The following is an 18,074-nucleotide window of genomic DNA, read 5'->3' on the forward strand; positions in this document are numbered from 1 at the left end:
TGAACACTGCCGGGGGTGAGGGAGCGGGTGAACACTGTCGGGGGTGAGGGAGTGGGTGAACACTGCCGGGGGTGAGGGAGCGGGTGAACACTGCCGGGGGTGAGGGAGCGGGTGAACACTGTCGGGGGTGAGGGAGCGGGTGAACACTGTCGGGGGTGAGGGAGTGGGTGAACACTGCCGGGGGTGAGGGAGCGGGTGAACACTGTTGGGGGTGAGGGAGTGGGTGAACACTGTCGGGGGTGAGGGAGTGGGTGAACACTGTCGGGGGTGAGGGAGTGGGTGAACACTGTCGGGGGGAGTGGGTGAACACTGCAGGGGTGAAGGTGTGGGTGATCACTGTCGGGGGTGAGGGAGAGGGTGATCACTGCTGGGGGTGAGGGTATGGGTGAACACTGTCGGGGGTGAGGGAGTGTGTGGACACTGTCGGGGGTGAGGGAGCGGGTGAACACTGTCGGGGGTGAGGGAGTGGGTGAACACTGTCGGGGTGAGGGAGAGGGTGAACACTGCAGGGGTGAGGGAGTGGGTGAACACTGTCGGGGGTGAGGGAGAGGGTGAACACTGCCGGGGGTGAGGGAGAGGGTGAACACTGCCGGGGGTGAGGGAGCGGGTGAACACTGTCGGGGGTGAGGGAGCGGGTGAACACTGCCGGGGGTGAGGGAGCGGGTGAACACTGTCGGGGGTGAGGGAGCGGGTGAACACTGTCGGGGGTGAGGGAGTGGGTGAACACTGTCGGGGGTGAGGGAGTGGGTGAACACTGTCGGGGGGAGTGGGTGAACACTGCAGGGGTGAAGGTGTGGGTGATCACTGTCGGGGGTGAGGGAGAGGGTGATCACTGCTGGGGGTGAGGGTATGGGTGAACACTGTCGGGGGTGAGGGAGTGTGTGGACACTGTCGGCGGTGAGGGAGCGGGTGAACACTGCCGGGGGTGAGGGAGTGGGTGAACACTGTCGGGGTGAGGGAGAGGGTGAACACTGCAGGGGTGAGGGAGTGGGTGAACACTGTCGGGGGTGAGGGAGAGGGTGAACACTGCCGGGGGTGAGGGAGAGGGTGAACACTGCCGGGGGTGAGGGAGAGGGTGAACACTGCCGGGGGTGAGGGAGAGTTGTGAACACTGCCGGGGTGAGGGAGTGGGTGAACACTGTCGGGGGTGAGGGAGAGGGTGAACACTGCAGGGGTGAGGGAGCGGGTGATCACTGTCGGGGGTGAGGGAGTGGGTGAATACTGTCAGGGGTGAGGGAGTGGGTGAATACTGTCAGGGGTGAGGGAGTGGGTGAACACTGTCGGGGGTGAGGGAGTGGGTGAACACTGCAGGAGTGAAGGTGCGGGTGATCACTGTTGGGGGTGAGGGAGCGGGTGAACACTGTCGGGGGTGAGGGAGTGGGTGAACACTGTCGGGGTTCAGGGAGTGGGTGAACACTGCAGGAGTGAAGGTGCGGGTGATCACTGTTGGGGGTGAGGGAGCGGGTGAACACTGTCGGGGGTGAGGGAGTGGGTGAACACTGTCGGGGGTGAGGGAGTGGGTGAACACTGTCGGGGTTCAGGGAGTGGGTGAACACTGCAGGGGTGAGGGAGTGGGTGAACACTGGGGTGAGGGAGAGGGTGAACACTGGGGTGAGGGAGAGGGTGAACACTGCAGGGGTGAGGGTATGGGTGAACACTGTCGGGGGTGAGGGAGTGGGTGAATACTGTCGGGGGTGAGGGAGTGGGTGAACACTGCCGGGGGTGTGGAATTGGGTGAACACTGCAGGGATGAGGGTGAGGGTGAACACTGCCTGGGTGAGGGTATGGGTGAACACTGTCGGGGGTTTTGGGTGGAGGTGAACACTGTTGGGGGGGAAGAAGGATGGGGATGAACACTGTTGAGAGTCAGGGAGGTGTCAGGGCTGAGGGAGGGGTTGAACACTAAGCAGGGGTGAGGATGGTTTAGCACTGTCACTATGCAATTTTGGGGGTAGACAGCTCCCAGGCAATCTTAAACCCATGAGTTTTCCCCTTAATGTTGATGCGTTCATTCAAGAATTGTAAGTAATTTGATTAGAAATGCTGGCTATGGGGAATTTAATAATTCTCGATATTGAAAATCACATTTTCTACAGTGAAACTGAGCTGGGAATTGCAAATTTAACACAACATTTGGGGGTTTAAACTCTTACTTCCCAGAATACGACAGCTAGTGTTTTAAAAAGGGGGCATTGCTTAGCCTCTCTTGCCTGGTTTTCTACAATGGAGGCTTCAGGGAGCGGCCAGCATCAGAAGTCTGACCACAAAAAATGCCGACAGGTATGTATGCGTTTTCCCTGTAATTAGCGTCGGTTCCAACTTAATTGGAAGACTTGGGCCCACAGAAATAATTGGGAACTTGCTAATCGTGGCATTTTCCAGCAAGTGCATAGATCCAGCATTTCCTTCTCTGAATCTTCCCACACATTTATTTTTACAAGGCAGGTTTCAGCACTCTGTTGTATTGTAAAGCCCACAGATACTATCTCTGATCCTCTCAGCCTGTCCACTTTATGCATTCTGACAATCTGACAATGTGCAGATGACAATGTGATAGCATTCATGCTTTGTTATGTTTCTGAAATCAAAATGCCTTACAACCAGTAAACTGGTTGCTATAGAGGCCAGATAATGGAGGGATTTTTAAGAGCCCTCTATTTGTGTTCAATATTTACAAGAACCGCACATGATTAAAATTGTACTTACTATTGGTTTCAAGGCTTTCACAGAGTTCAGTTTTGACCTCTCCATTTGGTCTGTCACTTGCTTTTTGTGACAGTTTGCTTGACATTGTGGCTGCCGTCACTACCGCCTTGAAGCTACGCTTGCGTTTTTGCACATTCTGCTCTGGATGAAAGATGATAATATAAACCTTAGGCAAGTACAGCATGCCTAGAGATACTGAAGCACTTAAACTCATGGAAATAGTAAGAGTTGTTGTCTGAATGTACATCTGCAAAATAAAACAAAATATTTTAATTGAAGGTCAAGAAGCACTGATGAACAGAGACCAAATTCATTACTCCTATCAAACAGACTGTATGCTGATTGAACAGTGGAAGGATTTGTTGCATGAAGATATTGATTGGTTCATACAAGAGGGAAGAAATCACATTATTTTCCACAAAATTATAAAAGCTAATTCTGTGCCACTGAAATGTTATATAAACTAAGAAATTAGCATGCGATATTCACATACAAATGCTCAAAGGATAACATTCCCAAATCCTTAATTTCAGCAGGTTTAATGTCTCTGTTAAAATCAACATGGCATCATGCAAGCACGTGAAATGGTCCTACTATTATTGCAAACAATGTTTGGAAAGCTATCAGTTTTCAAACTAGATGCATTCTTGAAAATGATGGCAAGTATGGACATCTTAGATTTAATGTACAAATAGAACCCAACTCCTGCAACAACACAACAAACATATGCTCAATCTCTTTGTATATCTGGTTTTACAGAATCAAAATCTAGCCCGAGACTCAACAAATTAGCCTTCCTTTTTTTTTTAGGTACTCTGGCCTGTTGTCTTTTTCCAGCATTTTCCACTTCTAAAGCGGCTCAGTAAAACAACATTTCATTGCAAATGTTTTCCATTTGCTTATGAGCATCAATTCAATGCCTTGGGGAGACTGTTTACTAACAACATTTTGCCATCAAACAATGTCAGAAGGCTGCCTGCTGCTGTTGCAGTTCAAGAAAGCAAGGATACTATGCTGCTCAACAACAACATCTTGCATTTATACAGCACCTTTAATGTAGCAAAGTATTCCAAATAGGTTTGTTGAAGCATCGACAGACAAAATTTGACACAAAGTCACATAAGAATATATTAAGACAGGCGACCGGGAGCTTGATCAAAGAGATAGGTTTTAAGGTGTTTCTGAAAGGAAATTTGAGACCTCAGGGGTGGTCATCTCTGACCTTTTGTGAGTCGTCCCAGGCCCAAGTAAAGGTCCATGCTAAGGATTACAAGCCATGGTCAATGGCAGAACCAGCAAATGTTTGGTGGTGATGGCAGAAAAGCTAGGAACGTCGAGGGACAATGATTGCTTACAGGTGAAGGATCCTCCGGGAAGAGGATTTGTGTTTCCTTTAAGCACACACGAGGAAAGCATTCTTTTCCCTAGTCACATTGCTCACCGCTCATATAAGTTGTAAGTGGGAAGGTGTTACAAACAACTGAAGAGGAATGTGCAGGCCTGTGAGGTGTGGAGAAATAAGCAGAGGACTTACCCTTGGGCAGATCATCACTACTTACAGGAAGAAAAGAGGTAGAGTTGGAAAGGAAGCGGTGGGGTGAAATTCCAGAGTTTAGGCAACAGAAGGCATGGCTACTAATAGTGGCGCAAAGAAAATCAGGGGGAGAACTTTTAGCTCGGCGGGCGGGCGCACGCCCAGTCCGACCAAGCATAAAATGACACATGATGATGTTGGGCAAGCGTCCCAACGTCATTGCGTACTCGCGCGATATTTCGGTCAATGGGCGCACGCCAGTGTCGGCAGCCTATTAAGGCCATTAAAAAATTAATTGAAAGAAATTTTTCACTGCCCATCCAACCTTACAGTTGGCAGGCAGGCGAAAAGGCGAAGTGGCCTTTGCATTTTTAGGAAACCTCATCCATGGGTGGGATGAGGTTTCCAACAGCAAATATACATAAAATAAAATGTTATTAATAATGTGTCCCTGCTCATGTGACATTGTCGCATAAGGGGACATGTTTCATAACATTTTTAAAATCTTTAATTTTTAAATCTTTTAATTTTTATTTTGAAAAATGTTCATCTCCCTGAGGCAGCTCTGTGCCTCAGGGAGATTTTCAAGTGCACAGCCGCGCACATACACGAATTTCCCCTCCCCCACCCACACAGACAGTGCTCAGCGCTGCCGTTTGAGTTTAATTTGCCCACCAGCATGAAATCGCGGTCTGGCCCCGATCGCGGGTGGTGGTCAGCTTCCCAACCGCCCCCACCCACCCCCGCCTGACGAGGGAAAAATCCTCCCCCAGGGAAGCAAATGAGGCCAGAATTGAAAGAACATAGAATTCTTGGAGGGTTGTAGAACTGAAGTTGGTTACAGAAATAGAAAGAGGCAAGGCTAAGGAGGGTTTTGAAAACAAGGATGATAAATTTAAATCTGTGTTCTTGCTGAATTCGGGGCAATGTAGGTCATCAAGCACAGGGTAAATTGGACTAGAGTACAGGCAACAGAGTTCTGTGAGCTAAAATTTAAGAAAAGTTGAAAATGGAAGAGCGTCAGGAGAGCATTGGTTTAGCAGAGTCTAAAGGAAACACGGGCATGGATGAGGGTTTCAGTAGTAAATGAGCTGAAGTAGGTGCAGAGTTGGTGATATTATGATGGTGGAAGTAGGTGGTCGTGATTGCCCTGAGGATATGGCACCTTTCAAAAGGTGCATAACTCTTGCAGTTTAGAACACAATTATCAATAATCTACAAGAAAACTAGCAAACGTTGTTTTCAAATCTTAAACCTTCCACCGCAAGTTCTCCTTGTATAAATGTTCCAATTCAATTTCAGCCATTGTTTCCCAATGTCATCAACTGGGGACAAGGGCATGTTAATCGCCTTTCAAAAGGGCTTAATGGCTGCAATTAGACATGTGGATTGCTTTGATGAAGTTGAAGAAAAAAATCAACCCTGACGACAGGATCAATCGGCAAGTTGACTTTAAGTTGTTTCGACACTGAAGTTTTACTTCAAGGATTACAGTGCTCCGCATTTAAATAGCTTTTCCTGATTCTAACTGAAGTGAAAAGCATGCCTTTTGGCAAGAATAAATATACATTATCTGTAAAAGTTATTTGGTAATTTGTCATTGTCTGCAGCATCTAGTCATGTGGATACAACAAATGTATCTGCCTAAGAGCTAACTCTAATGAAGCAGTCTTTTACTGTTCAATGCATGAAGACTCAGCTAAGCACAGGCCTATAGTACAGAGTATACCCAACATCACTTGATTGGTAATGCATTTTGTTAATGATGTTTAGATAGCTATAACTTCAAACTGTAAACAAATGTTTCCAATCTAGGAAACACAAACTCTCTTCCTCTGCCTTAAGTTAACACTTTTTCTTCCATTTTACCTTCACGTAGTTATGCACCCCTGGATAACCTGTTCCTTTTTTGGAGATGCAGCAACATATCTTCAGCAATTATAAAAATTACAGGGATTGGGATCCAATCTCGCTTGGGACATTGGCTTGCTGGCAGGACTGGGACGGTACACAGGAATATCCGATTGGCCACCCCACTGAAGATGTGAGCGCGGCTGAAGGAGTGTGAGAACTTGGGGAGCCTCAAAATAAATGCTTTCATGAAAGACTCCAAAATAGGGGTCAGAAATGTGAGAAACCTCAGCGTGGAGGGGCAAGCCCTCCACAAGAATGTCTGCGGCCACGATCTTTGAGCGTTGCAAAGCCTAGATGGTGGCATTTCCATTGGCATCTACTTGCTGCCTTATCTCCTGCTGAGTGGCTGTCTTTGAAGTGCTGCTGGGCTCCTGACACAGTGACAGACTGCTATGATGCTAGAAAATAACTCCAGTAATATTAGAAAATGGCCTTTGGTTGGAGGCATTAATTATGTTGATTGCCTGCAACCTTTCATAGAGCAGGGTTGTCAATTCCAGTGACAGGCTGGCCCTGGGAACCTTGTCCAAAGGCTGGACCAGCCCCAACTGTGTTTGATGCAACATTCCAGGCCTGATCCCTGGCTCCACTATGGGGTCAGGAAGATCACACCCTCAGTGAGCCACAAAGTACTGTTATTATTCTTGACACCAATGGAAGACATTGAGGTCGCTCTTTAACTTGTTCGTTGGGAGTAAAACTGGCATTGCCGAAAGACAGAAACTGTCTGATTTGTCTTTACATCAACTATCAAAACACATCAAGTGGGAAATTGAAATTTAACTCATTAACTCCGTCAAATGAAGATATTAGCTCCTTAGGATTGGATCTCAAAGGCACCACTAATCACTGAACGTTTGGTGGCCCTTATTCATTCAGTAAAAGTATCTATATTTCAATCATCAGCCAGTATTCTCACCTCTGAGTTAGAAGATTGTGGGTTCAAGTCCCACACCAGAAATTTTAGGCTAACACTTGAGTGCAGTAGAGAGGGTCGATTTTCCAGAGGTGACATCAAACTGAAGTTCCATCTGCCCCCTCACGTACATGTAAAAGATCCCATGGTACGATTCAAAGAGCAAGGGAGTTTTCCCTGATGTCCCAACCAGTGTTTAGCCCTCAAATCATGAAATAAAAAACAGAATAGCTGGTCATTGCTTTTTGGCAGGACCTTACTGTGTGTAACTGGCCTGTTGTATTTCCTACATTACAATAGCGACACTTAAAAAACATCTTCAATTGGCTGTAAATCATTCTGGGATATCCTGAGGTCAAGAAAGGTTCTGTATGCAAGTTTTTTTCTTTTAATTGTGACAGTAAAAATCAGATAAGTGCTAAATGATGCATAACAAGAAATTCTGATTTAGAGATGGGAGAGTGATAACAAATGATCTGTAAGAGAATCTAATTTGTTGTATTATCTGAAAGGCCTTTTCTCTTTCCAATATTCTTATTGTAGTTTTCTGAAGGACCTTAATGGTGGAATTATTCTTCACCTCATGTTCCTTCTCTTTGCTATTTTTAAATGAACCTCAGAGGGTTATACAAATAGGAATGTTCCAAAACATTAGGTTTGCGTTTTTTTAAAATGATGTTAACCAAGGATATCTGAGAATCAGGACCCCACTTTATCAATGAATATCATCATCTTTCACTATTGGATTTTTGATTTTCACTTACTGGAGAATAAGAATGCAAAAACAAAGAATAATTCTCAAAGCATATTCCCATGGTGTTTCTCCTTCACTGTTTATACATAAGCTCAGTTCTAGTCATTTAAGTGAATCCCAAATCAATCATGCATTCAATCTGTGGATTAGAAAAAACACATTTTCGGCAGAAGAAATGTAAAACATAAACACAGATCAGTGAATATTCTATAATTCCTTATGAGAAAATGTTGGCACAAATTTAACTTTAAGCTATAGAGATAAGACATTGCAGAAGCAGCAAGATAGTGCCATATGCCACAATGTAAAAGCAAGGAGCAAGTGGATATTATGAATTGATTCAACTTCCAAAAGTCAAAACAAGAAACTTTGCCAATGTTTTACTTCTTGTTTTCTTTAAAACCTCCATGTCTTGATAATTTGCAGCCTTGCCTATTCATATCATTACTTTATTTGCTAGAATTAAACATTTGTGGGAATTTTGAGGCATTGGATTTTGATAGACCCAATAAGGAGAAATTATTTCTACTGGCAGGAGAGTCAGTAAACAAGGTTCGCAGAAGTAAGGTAATTAACAAGAGAACCAGTGGAAAGATGGGGAGAAAAAGGATGCTGAAAGCAGATTCAGTGGAAAATTTCAGAATTGAATTAGATAAATAGTTGAAAAGATGAAAGAGTAGGGATGAATAGTTCTTTTAAAGAGCCAGCACAGACATGATAGACTAAATGGCCTCCTTCCATGTTGTACAATTCTAAAATGCTATTTTTTTTACAGCAGTCAAGAGTGTAAAACTCCTACTGAGGAATGTGATGATTTTTCACAATCATGACTATTCAGACATGTAGCTTCCATGGTTGGGAGTTGGATCACGTTATAGTGCAGAGTACTAGCAAGTGGTGGATGTTGTGCCCTGAACCAAAGCTAGATGGTCATAGTAGATGGGTGAGTAGTATGAACTGGAGGGGAATTAATGAAGGACTTGTGGTTTCAACAAATTGTCCCTCTGTGTGTTGTATTAGGCCCAATTAATGTTGACAATTTTAAACACCCTAGCACTTTAAGAGGGTTTAAAATAGCAGGAAGGGAACATAATGTTTTTATCTACATTTCACTTGCATTACAAATTCACTGTTGCCTCTTGTTGCCTTGTTTTCGCCTTTGGCTAGGGAGGAGACATGATCAACATTAAGGATGTCTACCAAGAACAGTGTTTTTGAATGCCTACATCTCATGCTGGATACATTGAGTTTAGAATAATTTGTTCCCAACCAAATAAAAACAAATTCTGTTCAAAGTTACATTTACAAATTGAAAGAAAAAATTATTGCTCTCTTCCTTTATTTTTAGCAAGCTGAAATTTTATCCAAAACAAGTTGTCAAGTTGAAAAGACAGGGTAATTTTAACCTTCACTGCTTGGCCACTAATCTGGAGGAACAGATTGTACAACTATTCCAGAATCCTCTGATTTTTATTGAAATGAATACTAGTCACATCCTGTAACAGGGAGGTGATCTACTCAGCTACCTCCAGCAGTAAAGTTCAAAATGACCTCCATTGTCCAATAAACATATGAAATCATAGCACAGGATTTATTTCAGTATCACTTGATTAATAGTTCTGACTTTCTGGAATACAATTTGAGCAGAGCGGTAAGATTGAAGAATGGGGGAAACAACTGAACATTACTAACCCAAGGAAAGCATGGAACAGAAGCTGGAAGTGATAATAACTTGTGTCAGTTACTACTCATAGCTTCACCCACTGTGTGCACTAAGTGCAATTTCCAAAACTTGCCATGGTTCCACTTTTTGATCACAAGTCAGAGCTTGCCCTAGCACAATCTGACCTAAACACATCATTCTCCCCTGTGGCTATTTCTTAATCACACACATGTACATCAAACCTAGTTCTCTATTTTCTTGGAGACATTATCTTGTTTATTTTAAGATAAGAAACTAATATCTTTCAAAAATGAAAAGGTGCAGGCATGTTTGTGCAATCTGATTTGCCCCTTCTAGGCAGTGCACAGTAAAGCAGTAGTGCTTTAGAGTTTTGTGAAAGAGCAGGCTGTTAGTAACTCTTTTGAGTACAAACCCATTTCCATCTGTTTATTCAGATGAAGTTACATTGTTTCATAGTTTGCCATTGTGAGATTTGAACTCTTGATGATGTTGTATGTCATAATCAAGTACACATGACATCAAATCACCAGCCCTGAAGTAGTAACTCTTTCTAGTACAAACCCATTTCCATCTGTTTCAGATGAAGTTACATTGTTTCATAGTTTGCCATTGTGAGATTTGAACTCTTGATTTTTTTGGCCTTCAGGAAATGCTCCTGCTCCTCCTGGCCGACAAGCAGTGCTGTAACTCTTTCGAGTACAAACCCATTTCCATCTGTTTCAGATGAAGTTACATTGTTTCATAGTTTGCCATTGTGAGATTTGAACTCTTGATAATCTTTTAAATCAATTAACAACTCTTCCGAGTACAAGCCCGTTTCCATCTGTTTCAGATGAAGTTACATTTTTTTTTTCATAGTTTGCCACTGTGAGATTTGAACTCTTGATACTCTTTTGAGTAAACCTGTTTCCATCTGTTTCAGATGAAGTTACATTGTTTCATAGTTTGCCATTGTGAGATTTGAACTCTTGATCTTGGGGTTACAAACCCAGTACCATAACCACTTGGCTATTTAGGCCAAGCAAGTTACATTGTTTCATCGTTCGCCATTGTGAGATTTGAACTCTTGATACTCTTTCGAGTACAAACCTGTTTCCATCTGTTTCAGATGAAGTCACATTGTTCCATAGTTTGCCATTGTGAGATTTGAACTCTTGATCTTGGGGTTACAAACGCAGTACCATAACCACTTGGCTATTTAGGCCAAGCCTTCAATAGTTTGCCATTGTGAGATTTGAACTCTTGATACTCTTTCGAGTACAAACCTGTTTCCATCTGTTTCAGATGAAGTTACATGTTTCACAGTTTGCCATTGTGAGATTTGAACTCTTGATCTTGGGGTTACAAACGCAGTACCATAACCACTTGGCTATTTAGGCCAAGCCTTCAATAGTTTGCCATTGTGAGATTTGAACTCTTGATACTCTTTCGAGTACAAACCTGTTTCCATCTGTTTCAGATGAAGTTACATGTTTCACAGTTTGCCATTGTGAGATTTGAACTCTTGATCTTGGGGTTACAAACCCAGTACCATAACCACTTGGCTATTTAGGCCAAGCTCAAACATGTTTCCATCTGTTTCAGATGAAGTTTCATTGTTTGCCATTGTGAGATCTGAACTCTTGATACTCTTTTTTTTTGAGTAAACCTGTTTCCATCTGTTTCAGATGAAGTTACATTGTTTCATAGTTTGCCATTGTGAGATTTGAACTCTTGATCTTAGGGTTACAAACCCAGTACCATAACCACTTGGCTATTTAAGCCAAGCCAGTAGTGCCTTACGTTGCAGTAGTGTAATAACTCCCAACATTGTTATGAATAGCAACAGCTGATTAAAATTCCCTGAAGAATTGACTGCACCTGAAATCAGTTGAGCTTTTAATTTGTTAACTATTGAACTGAATAACGTAGTCAGCATGCTTACCACTTTTGAAGCAGCACCTTTGTTTTTGACTCCTATGGGATGGCAAATGGTCAATGCCTATTGCTGATGTAGATTGCTGTCTTTGATAAGCATGGACATTGGAAGTAGTGGGGCCTGCGCATAAGTCTAAGCAATTCATGCCTTGAAATTGTGTTGTTTGAAGATTAGCTCACGGACAAAAATAATTTTTTAAATTAAATTCCTCAGTCCACTACATTAAATGAAGCCTGAACATAATTAAAGTTAGCAAGTTAATGTGTAACATAATAAACCAAAGGAATTTAATGCTACTGCATTCAGCCTCAATTTGTTAATCTTTGCACAGCAGAATTTTCAACCCTCCGCCCCACCCTGCCTACCTTGTTTACCCCTTAATGCCCCTACTGGCTATGGAAGGGAGACAAATCGTAGCACAATCAGCAATGCTGATTATTTCTCCTTTCCCCTACCAATTTCACAGCCCCCAATTCATACACTACTTCTCACAAAAAGAAAGAACTACTCTATTCGCTCAGCTCATAAGAGAAAGGAAACCACTGGGGTTGATGTGTAATTAGACACTGAGAAATGGAGAGAAAGAACTTAATTGTATTCAATTGTAGTTCTGTTGAAGAGTCATACGGATTCGAAACGTTAACTGTGTTCCTCTCCGTATAGATGCTGTCGGATCTGCTGAGTTTTTCCAGGTATTTTTGTATTTTTGTTTTTGTTTTGGATTTCCAGCATCCGCAGTTTTTTGCTTTTATCTTAATTGTATTCATATGGTGTCATAGTTCTTTAATGGCCTCAGAACACCCTAAAGTGCTTAACTGCATTCACTGTTGTTTCGTAGGCAAACATAACACCCAATTTGTGCACAGCAAGATCCCATAAACAGCAATAATGTAACCTGAAACAAAAGTAAAAATAGCTGGAAAAACTCAGCAGATCTGACAGCATCTGCGGAGAGGAATACAGTTAATGTTTTGAGTCCGTATGACTCTTCATTTTATTTTTGTTTCAGCTTTCCAGCATCCACAGTATTTTGCTTTTATAATAATGTAACCTTTTTTGATAATGCTGGTTGAGGGATAAGTGTTCGCCAGGACACCAGGAGAACTGCCCTGCTCTTCTTCAAGCAGTACCAGGGGATTCTTGACACCCACATGAGAGGACAGATAGGAGCATAGAAACATAGGAAATAGGAGCAGAAGTTGGCCATTCTAATGGTTCCACCATTCAAACAGATCATAGCTGATCATCTACCTCTTGTGCCATTTTTCCCAATAAGCCCATATCCTTTGAAGGTCCCTTGGGGTCTGGGTTTAATGTCTCAGCCAAAAGATGGTAATTCTAACAGTGCCAGTACTGCACTGGAGTGTCAGGTTGGATTATGAGCTCAGTTTGCTGGAATCCGAGCACACAACCATCTTACTCAGAAACAAGTGAGCTACCAACTGAGCCAAGGTTGATATTTCGAATTACAATAAATCCTAAAACCAATGTGTATCTAATATAATGGTGTGAATACCCTAAGACTATGTTGCAAATGTAACATTCCTCAAATGTGGATTGCCAAAACGCATTAACAAGGTAAATATCATGGTTGAAATGATAATTTTATGAATTCATTTCAAAACAGGCATGATTAGGCCAAATGGGCAAACTAAATGTTATGGGAATGAATGTGTAACAGCTGGATGGCCCTCTGTTCTACCACAAAAAGAACAGCTGCTGGCATGAGAATCTCCACCTCTCGCCAAAGTGCACCACTAATTGGCTCAGTGCAGTAAAAATTAGCAGAGGGAGCTAAACACAAAGTAAACACAGATTTTTGAATCTCCAAAATGCTAAATTGTACAGCAGCATAAATTTTAAAACAGCACGCGCAATTATTTTTTATGAAAAGTTTGATGTACCTGGGTCCATTCAATGTTAAGAACAATTTTGAAAGTACGTAAAGACCTTGGAAATTATGTCGTGACATGAATGTTTAGCACTTCTGTATCAAGGGCTCTTCCATTTAATGCAGACTTGATCATCTTTAAAATAAAAGGTTAACCGTTTACGAAAATAGCTGATGAATTTGAAACAAACAAGCTAAACTTAATAGTACTGCACTGCATGTAATTTTTGGATTTAGCCTTTCAATGTACTTTCTACATGGGACACAGGTGATAGGCGCCTAAGATGCTGGCAGAGAAAAGCACAGCAGAGAAAGGCTCCTTCGATAGCTCAGGCCGCAGTGTGCACTAAGGAATTGAGAAACTTGGCTCAGTCACCTCACGCAGGATGGGGCAGGTGATTGGTGAAAGAACCAGTGGTGCCAAAAGGAAAAACTCTTGTGCATGAGTCGTTAGGATTTGGAATGCACTGTCTGATAGGGTAGCGAATACAGATTGAACAGTACCCTTCAAAAGGGAATTGGATAAATATCTGAAAGAGAAAAACTGCAGGGTGTGGCGACACTGTGGGGGAATTGGGACTAAATGGATGGCACTTTAGAAGAGCCGGTACAGACTCAAGGGGCCAAATGGCTTCCTTCTGTTTTGTATTATTCCATGAGAAAGTTTCTATCATCTAATCATGTTCATGTATTAATTTCTCTCCACATGGTGGATGGAATTTAATGTGGGCAGTAGGGGGCCCGTCGCCCACAGTGAAATTTGGTGGCTCTCCTGCCAGCCTGATCTCTGGGAGACCCAATGGAATAAAGTTGCAGAATAAAGCTGGAAGGGTCGATGGCGGAGTGGTATTGTTGCTGGACTAGTAATCCAGAGACCCAGGTTAATGCTTTGGGGATCTGCGTTCAAATCCCACCATGGCAGATGATGGAATTTGAATCCAATAAAAATCTAGAATTAAAAGCCTAAAGATGATAATGAAGCCATTGTTGATTGTTGTAAAAACCCATCTGGTTCACTAATGCCCTTTAGGGAAAGATGTCTGCCACCCTTACCTGATCTGGCCTAAGATGTGACTCTAGACCCATGGCAATGAACAATAGGGATGGGGAATAAATGCTGGCCCAGCCAGTGATGCCCACATCCCATAATTAACAGCACCCTTCCATAAATGATCACAGCCCAGAATTAATAAGGCAAGCACAGTAGTGGCTCAGAGTTTGGTCTACTGCCATCCTAATCCTCCCAGCATCAGATTCAGGCAAATAAAAACTTTCAGCTTACATTTTGGGCAGCTGCTGTGCACCTGATAAAAGTGATGGCCACATGGTCAAAAGCAAAATTCCCCAAAGGGCCCTAAACAGACATTAGACCTTCAATTTGCACAGACAGGCCTAGAGTAGATATGAAGGACTTATTTCCCTTAGCAACAAGATCGATAACTAGAGGGCATGGATTTAAAGTAATTGATAGAAGAATTGAGGGGGTGGGGGGATGTATTTAAGAGAATTTTTTTCAGGTTAGTGGTGGGCAGAAACTTACTGCCAGAAAGTGCTGTAGAGGCAAAAACCCTCATCGCATTTTAAGTATATTTGGATCTGCACTTGAGGTGCCGTAATCTACAGAGCTACCGGCCAAGAGAGGAAAGTGAGATTAGGCTAACTACCGTTTTTTGCTGGCACAGACATGAAGGGCCAAATGGCCTTTTTCTCCGCTGTACATTCCTATGATTCTATGAACACCCATTTCAGCCCCATATGACTACAGTATGCCGAGAGCGGAGACTAAGCATGCACATGCCATATTGGGCCATGCAGTGCTTGTTTTTTGCTCCAAAAACAGGCAATGTGCAGTTGAATTTTCAGTCCATAAACTCCAGCACACTTTCTCTATAGGTTCACCATGTTCAGTTGCTCATATAGTTCACTAATAAACTGTTGCATAATGAGAATGGAAATGAATTGGTGCTTGGTGAAAACTTGCACAGCTGAAGCATCCCAAGTGAGGGAAAGATTTGCTCTGCTAGCTATGTTCTGATGATGTTTCACAATCATGAGCAGGACAATTTCCCCCCAGTGCACCCTCAACATCAGAAGACCTCCATCTAATATGACTTTGTGGCATTTCCATTTCCAACCCAACTGCATTTGTGAGTTCTCTCATGCCTCATTTATGTGGCAGAGCTTGTGTTTTAGAGGCAGGGTTGTCTGCACTTCCTCAATCAAAGATACAGTATAAAGGGAAAAGAAAGAAAAGGCCTGCATTTAAATAGCACCTTTCACAAGCTCAGGGCATTTTCAATTTGCGGTATAATTTGCAGGGACAAGGGGCCTGACTCTGTGCTGACAATCAAAATCCTTTCTGGGTCCTGGGGTCTGACACTGCGCTAACAGACAGAACTCTGTGTGGGGCCAGGGGAGTCTGGCACTGCGGTGATAGCCAGAATTCTGTGTGAGACCGGGGGGGTCTGACACTGCGATGATAGACAGAATTCTGTGTGAGACCAGGGAGTCTGACACTCCAGTGATAGACAGAATTCTATGTAAGATCAGGGGGTCTGACATGCGGTGATAGACAGAATTCTGTGTGGGACCAGGGGGTCTGACACTGCGGTGATAGACAGAATTCTGTGTGGGACCAGGGGTCTGACACTGCGGTGATAGACAGAATTCTGTGTGGGACCAGGGGGTCTGACACTGCGCTAACAGACAGAACTGTGTGTGGGACCAGGGGGTCTGACACTGCGGTGAAAGACAGAACTTTGTGTGGGACCAGGGAGTCTGACACTGTGGTGATAGACAGAACTCTGGGTGGAATCATCTCAGATTTGTACAAAGTGTGCGAGCAGGTGGGAAAAAGGATATTTTCCCGCGCGTCCTGCCTCATTAATCATGCATTCCCAGGAAACACGCTGGATCGCTGACAGAGTGGTCTCTGATTCACCCGCCCCGTCATCACCTCAGGCCTTCAGTAATCCGGACGCCATATTTAAAGGGAGCTCCTACACAAAGCTAGCACTCTTCAAGGGATAAGAAGCTGCTGGGGACTGATGGCCAGCAAAAGGAGGAAACATGCTGCCCCCAAATTTAGCAACCCAATTTAATGAGGCAGGTCATGCCTGAAATGGGTCGGTACGGTTCGAAACCCGGCATTGAGGCCAGCAGGAAAACGCCCTTTTCCCCACCCGCTAGCACATTTTGTACAAATCTGGGATGATTCCATCCAGAGTTCTGGCTGTCACTGCAGTGCCAGACCTCCCTTGTGTCTACTGGATGCATTGGAGGCCCGCTGTGAAGTCCTCTACCCTGGCTCTGGGTGAAGACCAGCAAGCGAGGTGACAAATCCAGCATGGGAGGTGGTAGCAGCAGTGGTCAGCGCCAACACCCTTCAAAAGATGACAGACATCCAGTGCCGAAAGAGGATACCCCACCAGGGTAAGTCACTATTCTCATCACTCTCAACTCACACACTCTCAAACCCATCACACATCCACAGTCATCTCACTCAATACCAGTTCAAGGGACATCACCATTCACTCTCTCACACAAACCTTCATCTTCCCTGCAGATCATGTTCTCACCCTGCCCAAGGCAACACTCACCACCTATACATGCTAGGCATCCTTCTTGGTTGGCCTGGCAGGTCTCCTGCTTACACTCTTGCCATCTGTCTTCATACAGGACAAGCTGGCCCACAACAAAAGCAAGAGGTCACAGGCTGGTGGAGGAATCCCTGAAATCAAGGTCCCCACAGACTTTGAAAATAGAGCTGACAGCCATGATTTGTGCCATTCCTGTGCTGACAGTGAGGTCAGTGATGATCAACCAAATGAGGATCCAGCAGTGCAACATCCATCAGACAACCATGCTGTGAGTTAGTCCCCTGCCAAGCACTAATTTTCTCTCCTTGCTTTCGCAGGCATATCTGGGAATCAGCTGAGGGGGTCCACAAGCCAGGTCCTCGACTCAAGCCTCAAAGACATCTCAGAAGAAGAATTTGATGATATATTCACTGAAGACCCATCACAGCGTTCACCTACACCCCCCACCAGCGCAGAGATATACACCTCGGTGGGACCTAGTTCTAGAGTAGCCTCAGAGTCACAATCTGGTGAGCACATTGCACTGTTTGACCCACATTAGATAGTGGCTGGGACTTCCCAGGTCCCTAGCATGGAGGGCTGCTGGAGGCCAGAACGAGCCTCTGGACTTGGTCATGTCACAGTTGCTGGAACTGCAAAGGCAAGCTCGAGAACAACAGGAAGGGATGACCACTGCACTCCTCAGGTTGCAAGGCATGATGGAGGAGTCTATCCACCTTCAGTCTAAGATGATAGGGCCGGCATGCCAACACACCGAGGTCAACACTGGTAGGATGACGAACGCCATGGAAACCATGATCTGGGACATCAGTCCTGCACCGCTGCGTGGGCTGAACTCCATCGCTGATGCCAAAGGTGGTCTCCAACAGTGTCACCACAAGAGCAGTGTGGGCTAGCTCGACCTCACTCCAAAGAGCCAGCCAGGGGCCCTCAGGTACCCATAGGGAGGATGATCACCAAGTGACTCTGGGAGTGTCTGGCCCATCTAAATCCCCTCTTCCTGAGACTCCAGCAGCTCCAGCTCCACAGGCTGAAGCAGGTGCCACTGCCACACAGTAGGGCCCCGAAAGCAGGCCAGGACCTTCTAGGTTTCAGCCCTCCAGATGACACCCATCAAGGTCATCAGAGACAAGGCGTAGTTGTCAGCTGGCTGCCTCC

General features: G+C 44.2%; 1 protein-coding gene across 1 annotated transcript in view; it reads right to left on the bottom strand.

The window, feature by feature from the left end:
* LOC121293402 (metabotropic glutamate receptor 8) overlaps positions 1-18,074 on the bottom strand; it is a 434,543-nt gene that overhangs the window by 19,312 nt on the left and 397,157 nt on the right. The window contains exon 9 of the mRNA XM_041216453.1: positions 2,707-2,953. Within this exon, the coding sequence (XP_041072387.1) occupies positions 2,707-2,953 (247 nt within the window). The remainder of the gene's footprint in view (positions 1-2,706; positions 2,954-18,074) is intronic.

This window comes from Carcharodon carcharias, chromosome 21 (genome assembly GCF_017639515.1).
Source record: "Carcharodon carcharias isolate sCarCar2 chromosome 21, sCarCar2.pri, whole genome shotgun sequence".
Taxonomy (NCBI): domain Eukaryota; kingdom Metazoa; phylum Chordata; class Chondrichthyes; order Lamniformes; family Lamnidae; genus Carcharodon; species Carcharodon carcharias.